At 40.3% G+C, this 19,643-nt stretch overlaps 1 protein-coding gene across 13 annotated transcripts in view; it reads right to left on the reverse strand.

Annotated features, from left to right (window-relative positions):
- Positions 1-19,643, reverse strand: part of ADGRL3 (adhesion G protein-coupled receptor L3) — a 1,522,275-nt gene that overhangs the window by 146,423 nt on the left and 1,356,209 nt on the right. For 7 of the 13 annotated variants that reach the window (XM_073595048.1, XM_073595046.1, XM_073595028.1 and 4 more), the window contains one exon: positions 6,537-6,665. The exons of 5 other annotated variants lie outside the window; for them this stretch is intronic. In XM_073595048.1, the coding sequence (XP_073451149.1) occupies positions 6,537-6,665 (129 nt within the window). The remainder of the gene's footprint in view (positions 1-6,536; positions 6,666-19,643) is intronic. One more of the 13 variants, XM_073595089.1, reaches the window with a different exon arrangement.

Genomic DNA, 19,643 nt, shown 5'->3' on the forward strand with positions numbered 1-19,643 from the left:
GAACCAGCCAAGATTCATGTATGGGCAGGCTGCATGTACCAATCAATCAACTTTGATACAATCAGCCTGCCAGGTTTGCGATTATTGCAATCGGCTGTTATAGCTGTTAGCAATCACTGTCTTCTCCTGGCGGGGACAGCTTTTCCCACACTTCTGCTGTGAGAACACATTGGCTTGGTGGGAGGGATTCCTCTGTCAACAATTTCCTAAGTGCCCCAGGACGATGTCATATTGTGACAAAACACGCCGGAAGGAGTGACGTGCTGACGTTACCGCGCTGTTTACTATCCTGAGAGGACAAGCATGCTATTGTAGCTGGCCGGCTTTTTATATTTATGCCTGTACATTTCACCGTGATGTCCACCGTGATGTAAGTGCATCGCTTTTTAGTTATTAAATGCGTAGTTTGGTTTTACACTATGGCGAGTATCTCTTTTTTCGGATTACTATGAATACTTGAACCTAGTGGAAGGATATGATCAGCTGCCTTGCCAGTGTGATATGAGAGCTTATCTGGTTGGATTTGCCATCTGCTTGCAAACCTTGGAGGAAAAGGCTCTGGCTGGGTATTAGCCACAAGCGATTCAGCTTGTGTAAGCTGGTAAGCATGTTATTCATTTGGTGGTGGATAAACACTTTGTGTGTCAGTGTTATTCACGATTATCAAGAGGAAGATTCTTATCTAATGAATATATGCACCTTTGCCTGCATGGATTGCGTGATGTTTCTATATGCTACCCGCTAAGGATCATTATTTCCAGCTTATACCAGTTCCTGTGGATTATTATTATTATCACTATATAGATTCATTATATGTTATGAGTATGTAATGAAATGCCATTATTACCATATACAGATTCACTTATTACTGGCTTATGTGTTATGAGCATATTCGTTTTTTTCTTCTTCTTTTGTTACATATTGTTATATCATGTTAGTTAAGAGAGTGCAGCTCTATTTATTATCACCTCTGTCAACACTGTCTGTTGATTGCAGGAAAGAAATTCGCTCTGTCTATGGCCAGCCTTACTGTTGACTGACTCACTACCTTTACCGTTGCTGGAAGTCTATAACTACCCTTTCTTCTTACTAGTTTGAGGTCATGTCCCCATATTCTTGATCTTGGTTTCATATTGAAAATACTTCCCTCTTGAACCTTGTTCACCCCCTTGATGTATTTCATAAGGTTTCATAAGGTTTCAATCATGTCTCCCCTTTCCCTTCTTTCCTCTAGACTGTATATATTAAATTCCAAAAGGCGCTTCTGATATGTTTTATGCCTCAGACCTTTCACCATTTTTGTTACCCGGCTCTGGATTTGTTCTATCTTATGCCTCGTTTCCACTGAGCGGATCGGTTCGGTACGGTACGCTATTTTGGGTGTTTCCATTATGAAAGTGGCCCATACAACCGAACCGTACCGCTCCATTCAGGGTCCTGCTTCAGATGTGGGGCCATAGAAAACGGAACGGTTCGGTTAGGGCGGAGCTATGATACATTCCACTGATTGGCTGACAGAAAACCCTCTGCTGTGCTATGCTGAGGCATTTTTTCTAAACCTGTATGACCCCTTGTGGTCCCACTTGCAGTGGAAATGCTCACCAGAATAGACTGGACCATTCTAGGCCATTCAAACTGTACTGACCCGAACCGATCCGCTCAGTGGAAACGATTCATTATTAACCACTTGACCACTGGGCACTTAAACCCTTTGGGTTTTTTATTTTTTGCGCTATAAAAGAAAAAAGACTGAAAATTCTGTAAAAAAGTGAATTTTTCTTTGTTTCTGTTGTCAAATTTAGCAAATTAGTAATTTTTCTTCATAAATTTTGGCCAAAATTTATACTGCTACATATCTTTGGGAAAAAATAAGTAAAAATTGGTGTATATGGTGCCAATATCTGAAAATTCTTGAGACCCTAACTTGCCAGAAAAGTACAAATACCCCCCAAATGACCCCTTTTTGGAAAGAAGACATTCCAAGGTATTTAGAAAGATGCATGGTGAGTTTTTTTTGAAGTTGTAATTTTTTCCCACAATTCTTTGCAAAATCAAGATTTTTTTTTCACAAAATTGTCATATTAGCAGGTTATTTCTCACACACAGCATATGCATACCACAAATTACACCCCAAAACACATTCTTCTATTACTCCCAGGTATGGCGATACCACATGTGTGAGCCTTTTACACAGCGTGGCCACATACAGAGGCCCAACATGCAGGGACCACCTTCAGGCGTTCTGGAGCACCCAGGCCAATTCTGACATTTCTCTCCTACATGTAAAAGTCATCATTTATTTGCTAGAAAATTACATAAAACCCCAAAACATTATATATTTTTTTAGCAGAAACCCTAGAGAATACAATGGTGGTCATTGCAACTTTTTATCTCGCACGGTATTTGCGCAGCAATTTTTCAAACTCGTATTTAAAAAAAAAAAAAAAACAGTTTTGTGCTTAAAAACCCAAAACAGTAAAGTTAGCCCAATGTTTTTGCATAATGTGAAAGATAAAGTTACGCCGAGTAAATCGATATCTAACATGTCACCCTTCAAAACTGCACACACTCGTGGAATGTCGCTACTTAAAAATGGCCATAGGCGACACTATAACATTTTTTACTGGTTACATGTTTTGAGTTACAGAGGAGGTCTATGGCCAAAATGATTGCTCTCCTCTAACGTTCGCAGTGATACCTCACATGTGTGGTTTGAACACCGTTTTCATATGTGGGCGGACTTACGTATGCGTTCGCTTCTGCTTGCAATCACACGGGGACTGGGGCGCTTTAAAATATTTTTTTTTGTATTGTTCATTTTACTTTATTTTAGTTTGACACTTTTTCCAAAAAAAATTTTTGATCACTTTTATTCCTATTACAAGGAATGTAAACATCCCTTGTAATAGGAATATGGCATGACAGGTCATGTTTACAGTGAGATATGGGGTCAATAAGACCCCCACATCTCACCTCTAGGATGGGAGGCCTGAAATAAAAAAAAAAAACAATCCTGGCTTGATCGTAGGGGTGAGTCGGTAGAAGCACCGGAGGGCGGCGGGAGGGGGGATGTCCCCTCTCGCCTCCCATAAGAACGATCAAGCAGTGGAACAGCCTCTATGATTGTTCTTATGGTGTAGGGAATCGCCGGCTGAAAAATCTGATATCTGAATGATGCCTGTAGCTGCAGGCATCATTCAGATATCCCCACACAGAGTCAAGGACGTCATATGACGGCAGGCGGGAAGTGCTTAAAACGCATTTTTTTTAACACAAAGTTGTCCATTTATACAATATTTCTAACACATAGCATGTACATACCAAAAATGACACCCCAAAATAGATTCTCCTACTCCTCCTAAGTACGGCGATACCACATGTGTGAGACTTCCACAGCCTGGCCACATACAGAGGTTGAGTACAGCCAAGTATGGCTGAGCATGGCCGAGCATGGCTGAGTATGGCTGAGCATGGCTGAGTATGGCAGGGTATGACTGGGTATTGCAGAGTATGGCTGGGTATCACCGAGTATTGCAGAGTATGGCTGGGTATGGCAGAATATGGCTGGGTATTGCAGAGTATGGCTGGGTATTGCAGGGTATGGCAGAGTATTGCAGGGTATGGCAGAGTATGGCAGAATATGGCAGGGTATGGCAGAGTATGGCAGAATATGGCAGGGTATGGCAGGGTATGGCAGGATATGGAAGGGTATTGCGGGGTATTGTAGGGTATTGCAGAGTATTGCATGGTACTGCAGAGTATTGCAGGGTATTGCAGAGTATTGCAGGGTATTGCAGGGTATTGCAGAGTATTGCAGGGTATTGCAGATTACTGCAGGGTATTGCCAAGCATGAAGGGATGGCTGAGCATGGATGGATGGCTGGATGTGACTGCAATTGTCACAGAGCAATCTGTGCGCTGTGGGCACTACAGATCCAGCCCACAGTGCTGCTGCCATCCGATCTCTCCCCCTCTCCTCTCACACTGTACCGATCAGTACACAGAGGGGAGAGAGGAACCGGCGTCATGACACGATGCCGGTTTGTTTACAAGTGATCGCTCCATCATTTGATGGAGCGATCACGTGGTAAACGGCTGCTATCAGCGGCCATTTACCATGATCCGTGATGGATGTTCTCAGTTGCGTGCCCCAGGGGGCGAGCGAGAGCGGGATTCTGGGAGGACGTCACTGTACGCCCTCCCAGAGTTATACAACTGCCCTGTAGTCGTCATTCGGCTATGGGCCGGGTGGCAAGTGGTTAATATCTTTTTGTAAGTGAGGTCTCAAGAACTGGACACAGTGTTCTAAATGAGGTCTAACTAAAGATTTATACAGGGGAATCAGGACCTCTTTCCTCCTGCTGGTGACCCCTCTAGTGATGCATCCTAGAATTCTATCTGCTTATTCTACTGCCTGGCCACACTGGTTTCTCATTTTGCAATCATCTGAAATAAGTTTTTCCTCTGTAGTGTTGGCCAACACTGTACCCCCATTGTTATACTCTAGATTTTCTTTCCTTCTGTGCACTATTTTACATTTAGAAACATTGCACTGCAGTTTCCACTGTTTTGACCAACAATGCCAAATCATGTTTCATGTTACAGACACCTCCAGGGATATCAACACAATTAGCAAACCTCTGTGTTATCAGCAACAAAACATACATTACCCAACAACCCTTGTGTGTTGTGTGTTTTTAAGTGATCAATGATCCCTCTTTTCAAAAGTGATTACAATAACTTGACTATATTCGATGTTAAACTCACTGGCCTGTAATTGCTAGCTTCTTCTTTGCTGCCTTTCTTGTGAATAAGTAGAATATTAGCTGTCTTTCTGTCATGGGGAACTTCTCTTAAGCTATGTCTTTACTACCTTTACTATCTTTACTATCTTTGTGTGCTAAATTTTAAGACTTTACCCCTCTTAAAGTGGTTTTAAAAGCTGAAGGTTTTTTACCTTAATGCATGAAGGTAAAAAATCTTTTGTGTGCAGCTCCCATTCCAGTCCCCCCATATACTTACTGGATCTCGATCCAGCGATGTGCACAAGAGCAGCTGCTCACCCAGCTCTCTCCCTCCTTATTGGCTCCCACTCCCATTAATCATAGTCAGTGAGGAGGGAGCAGGGCTCAGGAGATGGTAAACGAGTGCCCCTATAGCAAGCGGCTTGCTTTGGGGGTACTCAGCAGGAGCTCAAAATTCTGGCGGGGGAACCGGAGAAGATGACGATCTGGGCTGCTCTGTGCAAAACTATTGCTCAGAGCAGGTAGGTATGACATGTTTGTTATTTCCTTTAGTGTCACTTTAAGTTTTTATTTCTGCCAGTGTCCTAATTGGGGAGATTTTTCTTCAATTCCTGTTGTGTAATCAGGACAGGAAGTGAGAATGACTCCAATGGGGACACAGTCAACAAGAGGGGGTTAAAAACTCTTTTCATTATTGTTTCATTACAGTCCTTGTAAATGTAGTGGTGCTCTAAGAATGGCATTATGTTTCTGTGCCCATATGTGGCTCAATATTAACTGATTTTCTTTTTTTTAACTAAAACTAACATGATGAAAGATGAATGAAGCAACAAAGTTGTCATGGATTATACTGTACTTTATTTTAATAAAGTGGGAATGAGGTTTAAAGGTTTTATTTTTGTGATTTTTATTTTCTGTCAATGAAGCCAGTACATATAGTGTCTGTGATCTCATCCTTTCTAGGGCATCACAGTAACTGTATAAGTTACTCTTGTATGATTATATCCATGTGCAATACAGATGAAAAATATACTGTTCCATTATCCAAAGTTCTATTCAAAACTTGATGCTAAAAAAAATATTATTTTAAGGTACTTATGGCATCCATTTATATTGATGCAAATGTGCCTTTAATGAACACACATTCTGTGATTTTGGGAAAAAACAAACAAACTGAAAATCGATTTCTAAAAGAATGATTGCTCATTCCATGTGTCAAAGTAGACAATCATAACCGATTTACAAAATAAAAACTGAAGGCAAAGACAAACTTCCACTGCCAATCTAGAATATGAAACACCCAAACTAAATTAGTCAAGTATGATTATACAGCTATCTAAGTCACACTTACCTGTTTTATTAAGTTGTAAAAAATAAACACTGAAATAACGCTTAATACAAGTTATAACTTCACAACTATAATGTAATAAGAAAATAAGGAATAAAAAGAGAAATTGAACAATTTAATGAAAATGTACTTGATGTAGCACATAATAAGCAGCTGAAACATAAAAACGTGAGGCAAAAAATGCAATGAGAAAACTACAACAAAATGTGCTATTCCAATCAATTAACTTATTGAAATCAATAGTGAGTATTTTCTGTCAGCACATATGCTAAATGATAAACACTACTGATATCAACAGCCTGACTAGGCAGTTCAGACTGCTACATTTCAGGCATTAAGAAAGTTTGACTGAAATATGTATTGTGCTTTATAGATTAAAAAAATGGCAATACAAAAAGGCACAATGGGACTTTACTAAAAATATTTAGAAAACTCGAGCACACCTTGTAATTTGTATATGCTTACAGAAGGGTTGTTATAGACAGCCAATTCCCCGAGCAATGTATTATAAGGATTGTTAGTGCCACGAGGACGAAGCAGAGCATTGGTAATAAGATGATTAGCCATGGCTCCTGGAATAGCCCAATAAAAAGACAAAAAACAAAAAAACAAACAAAAAATAAATAAAAAAGTCAAGAGAGGTCAATTAAGATTATGTATTAAAAACAAACATGTAAACATCAGTGAATGACAGCTATAACAACAGTCCACTTCAAAGGACAGCTGATGTTTAAAACAACAAACAGCAGACTGACATTTAAAATGAACATCAATATACACATCTTTTTTTGTCTGAACAAAAACTTACATTCATCATATATGTATATAATGTATTTAAGAAAAAAGTGCTGATTAGCCATGCATCATGCATCAGTGAGACAGATGCTGATCTATTAGAAAATATGTAAGCAGAATATTTTAATATTTAAATAATATCAATAGTATTACATAAATTACATATTACAACTGTATACAATTGTGAATCCTATTAAGGTGCTTTTGCAGAATTTCTTGCTGCTATACAACTGCTAAACTATAAACAAGAGTAGAAAGGGGGACGTGCAGCATGATCTCACTATGATCCAATCATTCTGGTCTAAATATGTACTGTCTAATCGCTCAAGCCTGCGAATCTCCAAGGTTTTCCAATTTCAATTCAGAGGATGGGGGCTGATGGGTGGAGGTTAAGGAGTTCAAAGTAATGATTTATTTCCATATGTTTGTACAATGGGTGCATAAGTGGGTCTGAATAAAAACTGAACTCCAATGAAAGTAAAAATACCCCTTTCCAGTAGAAGGGTTATATGCACATTTAGTTCTAGAGAAATAAAATCAGTCCTTCTTACCTGATCCTCTGCTCCCTTAAGCTCCCTCTGCACTAAGCAGCCTCTTCTCCCCTATGCCATAGCGTCCTGATTTTGAGGGACTGTCCCTCATTTGCAACAAAGTCCTTCTGTCCCTCTTTCATCTTATTTTGGTCTGATCTCTATGGTTATATATACCCTGTTTGCCCGAAAATAAGACCTAGCGTGATTGTCGGTGATGGCTGCAATATAAGCCCTACCCCCCCAAATAAGCCCTAGTTAAAGTCATTTGATGAAAGGTTTAGCACTTGAAAGATAAAAAGTGCATTTTTATAAACTACGGTAGTTTATAAAAATGCATTTTTTATCTTTCAAGTGTTTCCCAGTGCTAAACCTTTCATCAAATTTCTAAATTGCTGCATTTGTAAATTTCAAAAGCCAGTATAAAGGAATAGTAGTGGTGAACAAAAAGCACTTGTGGTTTTAACTAATATTTTTTTGGTATAATTCACCTTTAACCTCCCTTGCGGTATGATTATTTCGGATTTTAGGTGCTAAAAGCGGTACAATTATTTTGCATGGAAATTTGGCGTTTTATATTGTAGGTCTGTAATTATTAACAATAACACACTTAAATCTGTCCAAACAAGAGTCTAGTAGACATCCCGGGTATGATAAAGTTTGAAACACAAAAACATAAATTATAATATAATAAATAAAAATAAATAATTAAAAAAAAAAAATAATAATAATAAAATAAATTTCCCCACGATTCACTACCGCTCAATTCTGCAAGTGTTCTAATTTAATATCGCTGTTTTCTAGCTGGTCTAAAGCCACTTTTGATGTAAAGGGACACTTTTTGGTTGCTATGGACAATCTCCAGTTTACAGGCAGAAAGAACAGTATATATAACATAAAACTGCATGCAGGGCATAGGACAAAGCACTGGGGACAAAAGAGATGTGAAAGAATTACATACAGTACTGTAATCTGTAAGATTACAGTACTGTATGTGTTATGGTTTTTACAATTTTTTGAATTTGCCGCCAGGCTCCGCCCCCGTGTGTCGCTCCGCTCACAGGGAACGGAGCCTGGCACGGAGAGGCTTCAGAGGAGGACGGAGCCCGCAGACACTGCGGGGGACATCGCAGGATCCCGGGGACAAGGTAAGTAAAGCCACACCAGGATCCTGCGATGTAATCCCGAGTGTGGCTCGGGGTTACCGCTAATGGTCCTGAATTTTAACCCCGAGCCACACTCGGGAAAACCGCCAGGGAGGCTACGGTAATGTGGCAGGGGATGGGTCCTATGCCTACATACTTGCTAATCGGTGTCCCTCGTTTCCATATCAAAAAGTTGGAAGGGATGCCTAGACCCCTAGTGCATTGGCGCTGAAGCCAACAGCTAGGGGATGCTGTGATGATACAATGACAGGTAGGATACAGGTCATAAAAAACACAGCATTATAAACGTTATACCAGGGATTAGCTGCAAAAGTGTGGATGTAAGCCTTCTTCCAAACCAAATCATAAAAACATACAAACACATTGCACTTACAGCCCAATTCCAGTTCACATAAAAATACATACACGGAGTATGTATAAAAGTATATATACAGGGCCAGCCTCACTGCAAGGGATAAATGCTCAGGAAAAGCAGATTTACTTGGATAAAATGCTTTTTCAGAATAGATTATCTAGCAACACCATACTTTAGTGGAAAAAAGTTTTTAGCATCTCTAATGGCTTTTTTTTTGTGGCCACATTGAGACCCTTAGCTTATCTTATCTTTGTACACTGGGTGTGTTAGTGGGTCTGAATTAAACACTTACAGACCGGAAGATTTTCCCCCTTAATGACCAGGTCATTTTTTGCGATACGGCACTGCGTCGCTTTAACTGACAATTGCGCAGTCGTGCGACGCTGTACCGAAACAAAATGAATGTCCTTTTTTTCCCCACAAGTAGAGCTTTCTTTTGGTGGTCTTGATCACCTCTGGTTTTTATTTTTTGCGCTATAAACAAAAAAAGAGCGACAATTTTGAAAAAAAAACAATATTTTTTACTTTTTGCTATAATAAATATCCCGCCAAAAATGTAAAAAAACTAATTTCTTCATCAGTTTAGGCCAATATGTATTCTACATATTTTTGGTAAAAAAATCGTAATAAGCGTATATTGATTGGTTTGCGCAAAATTTATAGCATCTACAAAAATAGGGGATAGATTTATGGCATTTTTACTATTTTTTTTTTTTTTTTTACTAGTAATTGCGGTGATCTGCGATTTTGAGCGGGATTGCAACGTTGCAGCGGACAGATTGGACACTTTTGATATTTTTTTGGGACCATTGACATTTATACAGCGATCAATGCTTTAACAATGCACTGATTACTGTGTAAATGTCACTGGCAGGGGTTAGCACTAGGGGGCGATTAAGGGGTTACAGGTCCTGCATTGAAGGGGAGGATGCCGAGGGACAGTCCACCACTGGAGCATAAGAGTTGCCTGCTACTGCAGAAGTGAAAAATCAAGTAAGTAAATCTGCTTTTCCCGAGCATTTCAACTTTTGGCAGTTAGAGGGGGTGACCTCACAGAAAGGGAGGACTTTTGTTCTCCCTGAAGTTATGCTCTAAGTGCAGTGAGTTTGTATGTTTTTATGACTTGATTTGGAAAAAGGCTGACTTTCACACTTTTGTTATTCATCCCCAGTCATAAAACTGTGTTTTGTACTACCCGTTCCATATCTATCACCGTTTCATGACAACATCCTCTAGCTGTTGGCTTGCCACCACTGCAACCCTTATTTGTCACCATGCCACTCTGGTGTCCTCTTGAAAAGCAGGTAGGTTTCCAATTCCCTGGACACACACATACCCTCTTTATTTCCTCTCACTGACACTCTCGTCACTGCAGCATTTTTTCCTCCCACTGGCACCATCTATGCTGGAGCATTGTTCACTGCAGTAAACTATGTGCTTCAACAATAAACTCTTCAGATTGTTGCAGGACACTAAGAACATCGATTGCCTCTGTTTTGGCAAGCAAGCAGTGTGACCGATATCCCTACTTTGGTGCAATGTGCTCCATTGTTGCCCTGCCTTTTTCCCCAATTTCAGATTCATTTCTAGAAGTTCCCAGGTTAAATTTTAAGAGCAACAGAAGATGTAAATAACAGACTAGACATCAGTACAAGTCATTCAGGTCAGAGCCCCCGGTTACATATTTCGCCAGGCTCAATTTTGGTAACACGGGGTTCAACTCACAAAACCTTATCTAGTGCTTTAAGATTAGCAGTAAAAAATCTCATGGCGTTTTTCAAAATTATTTTTGAAAATCATCAAAAACTGCTGGTAAAATAAGGCATGCATAATTCCGTCGAAATTTGGGGTATTTATCTCATAAAACTCATCAGTATTTTATTGCATGTCGTCATATCCATAGGGATGGATACAGCGGAGAGGGATTGGAACATCTGTCAGTTTTTATTGCTGTCTATTTCTACTATTTCTCCTTATCATTGAAAGTAAAAGGGAAAAAAAAGGGGGTTCTAACCCTCCCTTACTCTATTAAAAAAAAAGATTTGCCTTTAGTTGCACTTTAAAGTCATTTTTGCTGTGATATTTGTCAAAGTCGTTGCTATATCTTTGGACACGTCTGTTTTTTCTTGCTAGTGAATAGCCATTGTCATTCTCTGATGTTCTTGAAAGCCTCACTCTGATTTCAATCTGCCAAACCTTCAAATTGATGACACCCCTCTCTTAACAGCTGTGCTAACTATGCGATGTCAGTACAACGATCTCAACTGCTGAGCTATTGTGTTATGACAGGGGGACGGCCCCCGTGCCAGAACACACCGGTCAGCAATCTCAGCCATTGACAGAGAGCGCTGGTCGGATGCCGATCGGCAGACCTTTTTTGGTCATGCCCCTTCGACAGAGGTCGACTTCTGTCGGACCGGCTGCCGTACACATGGGCCGAATGTTAGCCAGTTTCTATTGAGTTGGGATATTTGGCCTTTGTGTATGGCCCTTAAGACTACAACAACCAAAACATTTTCTTTGTTGATAGTGAGGATACATCATTCAGATATGTCCAAGATACTGTATAGTTGATCCTAAACATCTCATTAACCTCCCTGGCGGTATTCCCGAGTCTGGCTTGGGGTGAGATTTCAGTACCAAAAGCGGTAACCCCGAGCCAGACTCGGGATCGCATTGCAGGATCCAGGAAGAGCTTACTTACCTTGTCCCCTGGATCCTGCGATGTCTCCCTGCTGTGATCTGCGAGCCGCTGTGTCTCGCTCGATTCACAGTGCTGAGCTCCGTTCCCTGTGAGCGGTGCGACGCACGGGGACGGAGTTCGGCACCAAATTCAAAAAGTAAAAAACACAGTATAGATACAGTATACTGTAATCTGTAAGATTACAGTATACTGTATCAAATAATTACACATCCCCTTTGTCCCTAGTGGTTTGTCCAGTGTCCTACATGCAGTTTTATATTATAAATACTGTTCTTTCTGCCAGGAAACTGGAGATTGTCCATAGCAACCAAAAAATGTCAGTTTACATCAAAAGTGGTTTTAGATCAGCTAGAAAACAGCGATAATAAATTAGAATCACTTGCAGAATTGAGCGATAGTGATTTGTGGGGAAATCCGTCATCAAACACTGAAAAGTAATGACAGCGACCATTCTGCATGTGAGCAAATTTAATGTTTTTGATTTGATTACATTGAATAATTTTTATTATTATATTATTATTTCTTATAATTATTTATAGTTATTTATTATATTATAATTTATTATTTAATGTTTCAAACTTTATCATACCCGGGATGTCTACTAGACTCTTGTTTGGACAGATTTAAGTGAGTTATTGCTACAATATAAAATGCCCAATTTCCATGCAAAATAATGGTACCACTTTCAGCACCTAAAATCTGAAATAGTCATACCGCCAGGGAGGTTAAGATAATGACATGTTTAGGGGTAAGTGTCAAACTGTGATGCAACACCTAAGTTCCCTTTACATATGTCTCAAGACTTGTAATTAAGTGTTCTTGCATAGCAATACCATTTACTGTTATCTCACATATATATTATTCTTATTATAGCCAAATTTACCACCCTAACTCCTCCCACAGCTTTTACACTACATAGACAAGTAATATACCGAAACGTGCGGATTGTTCCCGATTGGTGTGCTATTACTTTGTGGAACATTTCGCCAAATGATTCACAAAATATCGTTGTTTTTGCGGCAAAATTGGTCCCATAGGAATGAATGGTGAAATGTTCAAAACTAGAGTGGGAGGTGACAAAAGCTGACAACCCCATGATCAGCCAAAACATTATGACCCCCCCATGATCAGCCAAAACATTATGACCCCCCCATGATCAGCCAAAACATTATGACCCCCCCATGATCAGTCAAAACATTATGACCACCCCATGATCAGCCAAAACATTATGACCCCCCCATGATCAGCCAAAACATTATGACCACCCCATGATCAGCCAAAACATTATGACCCCCCATGATCGGCCAAAACATTATGACCCCCCATGATCAGCCAAAACATTATGACCACCCCATGATCAGCCAAAACATTATGATCACCCCATGATCAGCCAAATAATTTATGACCACCCCATTATCAGCCAAAACATTATTACCACAACATGATCAGCCAAAATATTATGAGCACCCCATGATCTGCCAAAACACTATGACCACCCCATGAAAACAAAAAAAAAATCATTTTTGAAAAAAAAAATCATTTTTGAAAAAAAAAAATCATTTTTGAAAAAAAAAATCATTTTTGAAAAAAATGTTCAGCTCTTTCAGCTAATGATGGGACTTCTTCAACTTTTTTACTACTATTCATACTTTTTAAAATATTGAGCTTTTTAACACTTTTCACCACACAACAGTTACTCAAGCCACTCCACCCAGTTACTCCGCCCACTCCAGTTGTAGAGGCAAGATCACTTTTCACAATTTCCCCAGAAATTGTAGCTTTTCTAGTTACAATTGATCTGAACATGGCTGGAGAACATTGGTGTTTTATGTGTTTTTTTATTGTAATTAAGGGTTTTGAAATAGGACATACAATAATGCTTCTGTCTGGTGAAAATTTTCTCCACAGGTATTTCCAAAGATATTTTTGAAAAAGTAACATATTCCCACTACACATGACATGGTATACTTAACTGCTCTGTGCAATGGTCTTGCACAAAGCAGCCCGAACCTCCTCTTATGGGGTCCCCCGCCAGCGCTGTCCACTCCTCCTCTTTTGGGTCTTCCTTCATATCAAGCCACTTGATATGGGGGCAGACACTGTGGGCTCTCTCCTGAGCCGGGCTGTGTGTGTCTATAGCGTGACTCAGCCCTGTTCCCTCCTCATCAAATTTGATTGACAGTAGCAGGGACCAATGGCTGCCTCCATGTCCAGTGAGAAGAGACAGACAAGAGCGCCGGTGCTCTTGGGTGCAGTGCTGGATCAAGATCAGTTTTAGGTAAAATATTTAGGGGGGGCAGGGGGGATCAAGTTTTGAACGTTTTTTTACCGTAATGCAGAGCATGCATTAAGGTAAAAAACCTTTAGCTTTTAGACCACTCGTTTGAAGAGACAGGGTAAAACAAAAAGGTGGCTACGCCTGTCTCTAAGTAAAGAAGTGATCTAAAAGTGAATGTGTAAGAGCACCTTGTTGATGGAGAGTGTAATGGTGAGCTGCATTTGGATGTATATTCTCCAAAGTTAGTTATTGGATATTTAAAAAATACAAAAATGAAGAAACACTTATCTTTGAATATTACAGAGTATAAAAAAATATGTAAAAAGGAAATCAAGACCACAAAAATGCAAAATGAAAGACAGGTTGTGAAAGAGTAAGCCAACAATAGTCTTTAAAGTGGTTGTAAAGCCTCTATGTGTTATTACTACAATCCCCTATGTTACATTAAATTATGTGCCCCAGTGTATGTGTTTTTAAAAAATATGCTGCTTTATCCCTTATTTCATAGTGCCGCTTGGCGCTCACTTGACTGCCCGCTGTTCTCCTCTCCTGATCTGATAACTAAACCGGGAGGGGCTGAGAATCCCTCGCTAACATCAGCTGGAAGGAGGGAAGAAGAGGAGGAGAACAGAGGGCGGTCACGTGAGCACTAAAATAACGTGAGTTATTTTAGTAGCAGGAGGGGAGGGGCGGGGTGGGGCGGGGAGCAGATCGGCACTGTCACTAGTGACAGGAAGGGAGGGAGGGGGGAGAGAGGGAGCAAGGAGAGTTAGAGGGATGATGCAGGCACATAAACTGAGCTCAGAAGCCATGATAAACGTGGTCAGTTTACAGAGGGGGGGGAGGGGTAGCACTAGACAGGATCAACCAGGTATTTTAGATGATACAAAGGGCCAAATTACACAGAACAATCACTGTGCTGTTATTCATGCTTTAAAGGAACAGGATCTTTTTTTTTTTGTTTTTATTTTAGGGTTACAACCACTTTAAATATATTACTAACAAAAAGGTCAGGCCTGTGCATGTAGGTCCTTTAAACGACAATTTAGAGATGGTGACTGGTGACAAAGACAAATTTATTAAATACCTTCTTCAGCTCTGTGTACACAAAGAAAAATGGGAGTGTTCAAGTCCATAACGGGGATAGTATTGACATATTCCCAAAAGAACCACAATGACTCAACATTGATAAGGTCCAGAAACATTTAGACAAAATATACACACCTACACTAACTTTTAAACCTTTTTATACAGTACATGATATAGAGTTTGGGATTAAATGTACAATTTCGGTGTTTGCAGATGACACCAAGCTATGTAGTGGCATAATGTCCTTACAGGATGTCTCCAACTTACAAGCAGACCTTACTGCATTGTTTAATTGGGCAACTATGTAGTAAATGAGATTTAATGTTGATCAATGTTAAGTCACATTGAAGTTAGTCAATGTTAGTCACTTTGGGGTTTAAAACATGCAGGTATCATACATCCTAGGAAGGGAACCATTTGGGGAGTCAATAGTCAAAAAGGATCTAGATGTTCGGATAGATCATAGACCTAATAATAGAATGCAATGCAAAGTAACAGTTTCTAAAGCAAGCAAAACAAATTCTTGTAATAAAAGTGGTATAGGCACCAGAGAGAGATACATAATCTTGCCCCTGTATAAATCATTAGTGAGATCTCATCTGGAATATGCAAGTCAGTTTTGGGCACTAGTTTCCAAAGGCATATTGGGAATCTGGAGAAAGTGTAGAAAAGGGAACCAAACTGATAAGTGGCATGGAGGAGCTCAGCTATGAGGAAAGATTAACTGAATTTATTTTCTCTTGAAAAGAGGCAATTAAGATAGAATCAGTCACTATGTATACATAATTGGTCCATATGGAGAACCTGGTGCGGAGTTACTCACGTTAAGGTAATTTTAGTCATTTTAGAGGACAGGGGGCACTCTTCATATCTGGAGCAAAAGAGGCTTAACCACTTGTATACAAGCCTGAAATTGCCCTTCATTACCAGGCCATTTTTCCATTTTCAGCTCTGTGATAGTTTGACTGACAATTACTCCATCCTGCAACATTGTACCCAAATAAATGGTCTATCTTTTTTTTAAACAGGTGGAGTTTTCTTTTGATAGTATTTAATAACCACTGTGGTTTTTTTTTACTAAAAATACCATATATTTTGAAAAGAAAAAGGTTTCCCGTATTTTCTGTTAAAATAAAAGTTTAATTTTTTGCCACAATTTTTAGAAAATGAAGAAACAAGCCAAAACTGAGGGAGTTCAACACTGCTTGATAATGGTGCCCTAGATACATCAATGTACAGGTCATACACAGAGGGAGGAGGCAGTGAAGGGATTAATGTACTGGTCACATGCAGTGGAAAGATAGAGGTGAAGTTAATGTTCACATGGGCAGGATATAGGAGGTGAGGGGTTCATTTACAGATGACTATAGACAGTATTGGAAATAGCATGTGTTGGAAAGAAGGGGGCAGAAAAGGATTAAAAAAAAAAAAAAAAAAAGATTCCTGTGTCACAGCTGCAGCTGTCAATCCATTCATTCTGTCCCTATTTACAATTACAGGATCTCTCTCCTCCCCCTGTTGTAAGGGGAAGGGGAGGGACCAGAAAAGTAAATAGCACCATGTGATCGCTACAGTGGCTAATCATAGTGATTGCATGGTACCCAGCCACTCAGATCGGCTGGGTACTGTGTCTCAGTGTACCCAGCTGTCTAACGACAGCTGGGTACACAGCGATCACCCAGCAGATTGGCTGGCTGACGACTATTTATACTGGGCAAAAGCAGGGTGTAAACAAGACTGTAAGCTAACCATTTTATTTAGTGACAGAGGCTTTGACTGGCATTGGGAGAGCTTTAACAAAGCATGTCTGAAGCCGTGTTTTGAAGCAAGTGTAAACTAGCCCTAAGAGTCATAAAAATGTGAAATAGATCCCTTAAGAACTAGTTCTGGAGAGCTCAGCTGGTTATTTAAAAAAAAAAACTAAAGCAGGCCATGCACTGTTTTTTTTTGTTTTTTGCAGTCAGCAGGCTGGCATTAAGGATATATAATACTTTCTGGCTACCAAGATACTAACGGTGGCATCAGGGCTTCTGGGATTATCTTAATTCACTAAGGGTATTACAGGACACACAACTACCCCAGTCACCCACAAAATTCTTTTTTTTAGCATATACTGCAGTAACAGTGTCTTTTTACCATTAGCGCAGAGATCCATCAGGCAATATGCTAAATATGCTGTTAGGTTTGATATGGGCAGTTTTCCAGTTACCCTGGTGGAATCATTGTATAATTTAAGCACTAGAAGAATGAAAAAAAGGAAAAAGAAGCAATTTACAAAAAAAGGATTTTTGCACTTACTGTAAAAATAATTTTCTTGGAGTAATTGAGGGACACAGAAATTCTTGGAATTCTTATGCCGCGTACACACGGTCGGAATTTCCGACACCAAATGTTCGATGTGAGCTTGTTGTCGGAAATTCCGACCGTGTGTAGGCTCCATCGGACATTTTTTGTCGGAATTTCCGACAAACAAAATTTGGGAGCTGGTTCTCAAATTTTCTGACAACAAAATCCGTTGTCGTAAATTCCGATCGTGTGTGGACACAACTCCGACGCACAAAATTCCATGCATGCTCGGAATCAAGCAAAAGAGCTGCACTGGCCACACTTAATTTTTCTCGGCTCGTCGTACGTGTTGTACGTCCCCGCGTTCTTAACCTTCGGCATTTCTGACAACATTTGTGCGACCGTGTCTATGCAAGACAAGTTAAGAGGAGGAGGGGGAATATAAAAGGGCTACTCCAAGAACGCCCTAATTCACTGAAGTGTTTGGACTATTGCGGTACCCAAGTATAGAGTAAGACAGAAATAAAATTTTCAATTTATTTAATTACAAAAAAATCATCATATAATAATCACAGAGACAACTTGAAAGTTATTACATAGTAAACAGTCAAGCAGAAATATTAAAATGTAATTTTGTTTAATTTCTGAGGCATAGGTTTTTTTTTCTATGCAAGACAAGTTTGAGCCAACATCCGTTGGAAATAAATCCAGGATTTTGTTGTTGTCAGAATGTCCGATCGTCTGTACACGGCATTAGACTGTTGGGTTAAACTGCTGTCTAATGAAGAAACAAGCAATGGCAACATTAAAGCAGTTGTTCAGCACAGGATAACCCTGCCCGCAGGACTTTTTTTTCTTTTTTTTTTTTAGAGAATAGGTACAGGATGCAGGAACTCATGGACCCAGACACTCCCACCCTTGCCACCTGCCCACCACCCATGGGGGAAGAAAAGTGGTGTGGTGGATTGTGCTTGCTGTGTCAAATGGTGGGTGTGGCCAAATTGCACTAACAATTGAAGGGTCTTAAAGGGATATTGTTAAATCAGACCAGGAGTGCGTAACAAACAGAGTGGCGGGGTTGAGTGCATTCATTACACACAGGGTGCAGGGTTCAGGAGTTCATTATGCACAGAATGCTGGGTTCAGGAGTATGCTACACACAGGGTGTTGAGTTCAGGGGTGCATTACGCACAAGGGTGCAGGGTTCAGGATTGCGTAACACAAAGAGCAGAAGGGTTCAGGCATGCAAACTGCACAGGTTGCAATTATCAGGAGCGAGCTATGCAAAGACTGCAGGGTTCAGGAGTGCATTACACACAGGCTGCATGATTCAGCCCTCTTCCACAGCTTTTTACCTCTGCATTTCCCATTCACATTTCATTTCTGCACCCTTCCTCAGCTCTGACCTCTGCTACACCCCCTTCACCTTCCTCTCTGCACACACCCACTGCACTGCCCTCATCTTCAACCAGTACTGTCCCTTCAAAGCTCCACTATCTTTCACATGGTTAACTTTCACCTCTCAGAAACCTAGTTGGCTCTAGTACCTCCTGCAGCCACTGTTACTTGCAAACGCAAAAGCCAGGCTCCTGTATTTACAAGTTAAAGTGATGAGCAGTGAGCACAGGGCCCGTGCTGGAGGTGGAAGAACAGAGTTGTTCATGCCTCAGTTTTGTAGCAAACTAGTACCAAGAGCATGAAAAAAACAGAGGGGAGGGACCTGTGTCCCTCAATTAACTATTATTTTGTTTTGTAGAGGGGTGGGAAACATAGCAACAAAGGCTAACAGGTCAACAGAGGGGTGAGCAACATAGTAACAAAGATAACAGAAAACTGCCTATAGCTCAAAGTGCTGGCATCAGATTGCATCAGACGACTCCTAACTATCCACCTGGTAAAACCTACGCAAAAAAGACAGCAGAACAGGTGGTAGCCTTGCAAACTGGAAAAAGTCACATGAAACCAAAAAGAGCAAGAAACACTCCCAGATCTGGTAGAGTGCACCTTGGCTGGAACTCGATCCTTAAGACCATACGTTTGGATGATGGTATGCCTGAGTTAACTAAAGATTTTGGAGAGAGAAGCTGATGAGCCCTTATGGGTCCATCCAGAATACAAAAGGAACCAGACTTCCTGAGGAAGCAGAGGCTAAGAGATTGATTCTCACAGCCTGATCTACATCCAAACAATGGAAGGAAATGTCTTTTTAGTTAACTGGAGCCACACAGAGAAATGGGAGAACAATGTTCTGGCTGAGCTGAAAGGCAAAAATTACCTTACTCAAGATGGAAGTGCTGAGCCTCACCACTGCCTTGTCCCCATACAAAACAAGAAGCATCTGCCAACT

This window comes from Aquarana catesbeiana, linkage group LG01 (assembly GCF_042186555.1).
Source record: "Aquarana catesbeiana isolate 2022-GZ linkage group LG01, ASM4218655v1, whole genome shotgun sequence".
Classification (NCBI taxonomy): Eukaryota; Metazoa; Chordata; class Amphibia; order Anura; family Ranidae; genus Aquarana; species Aquarana catesbeiana.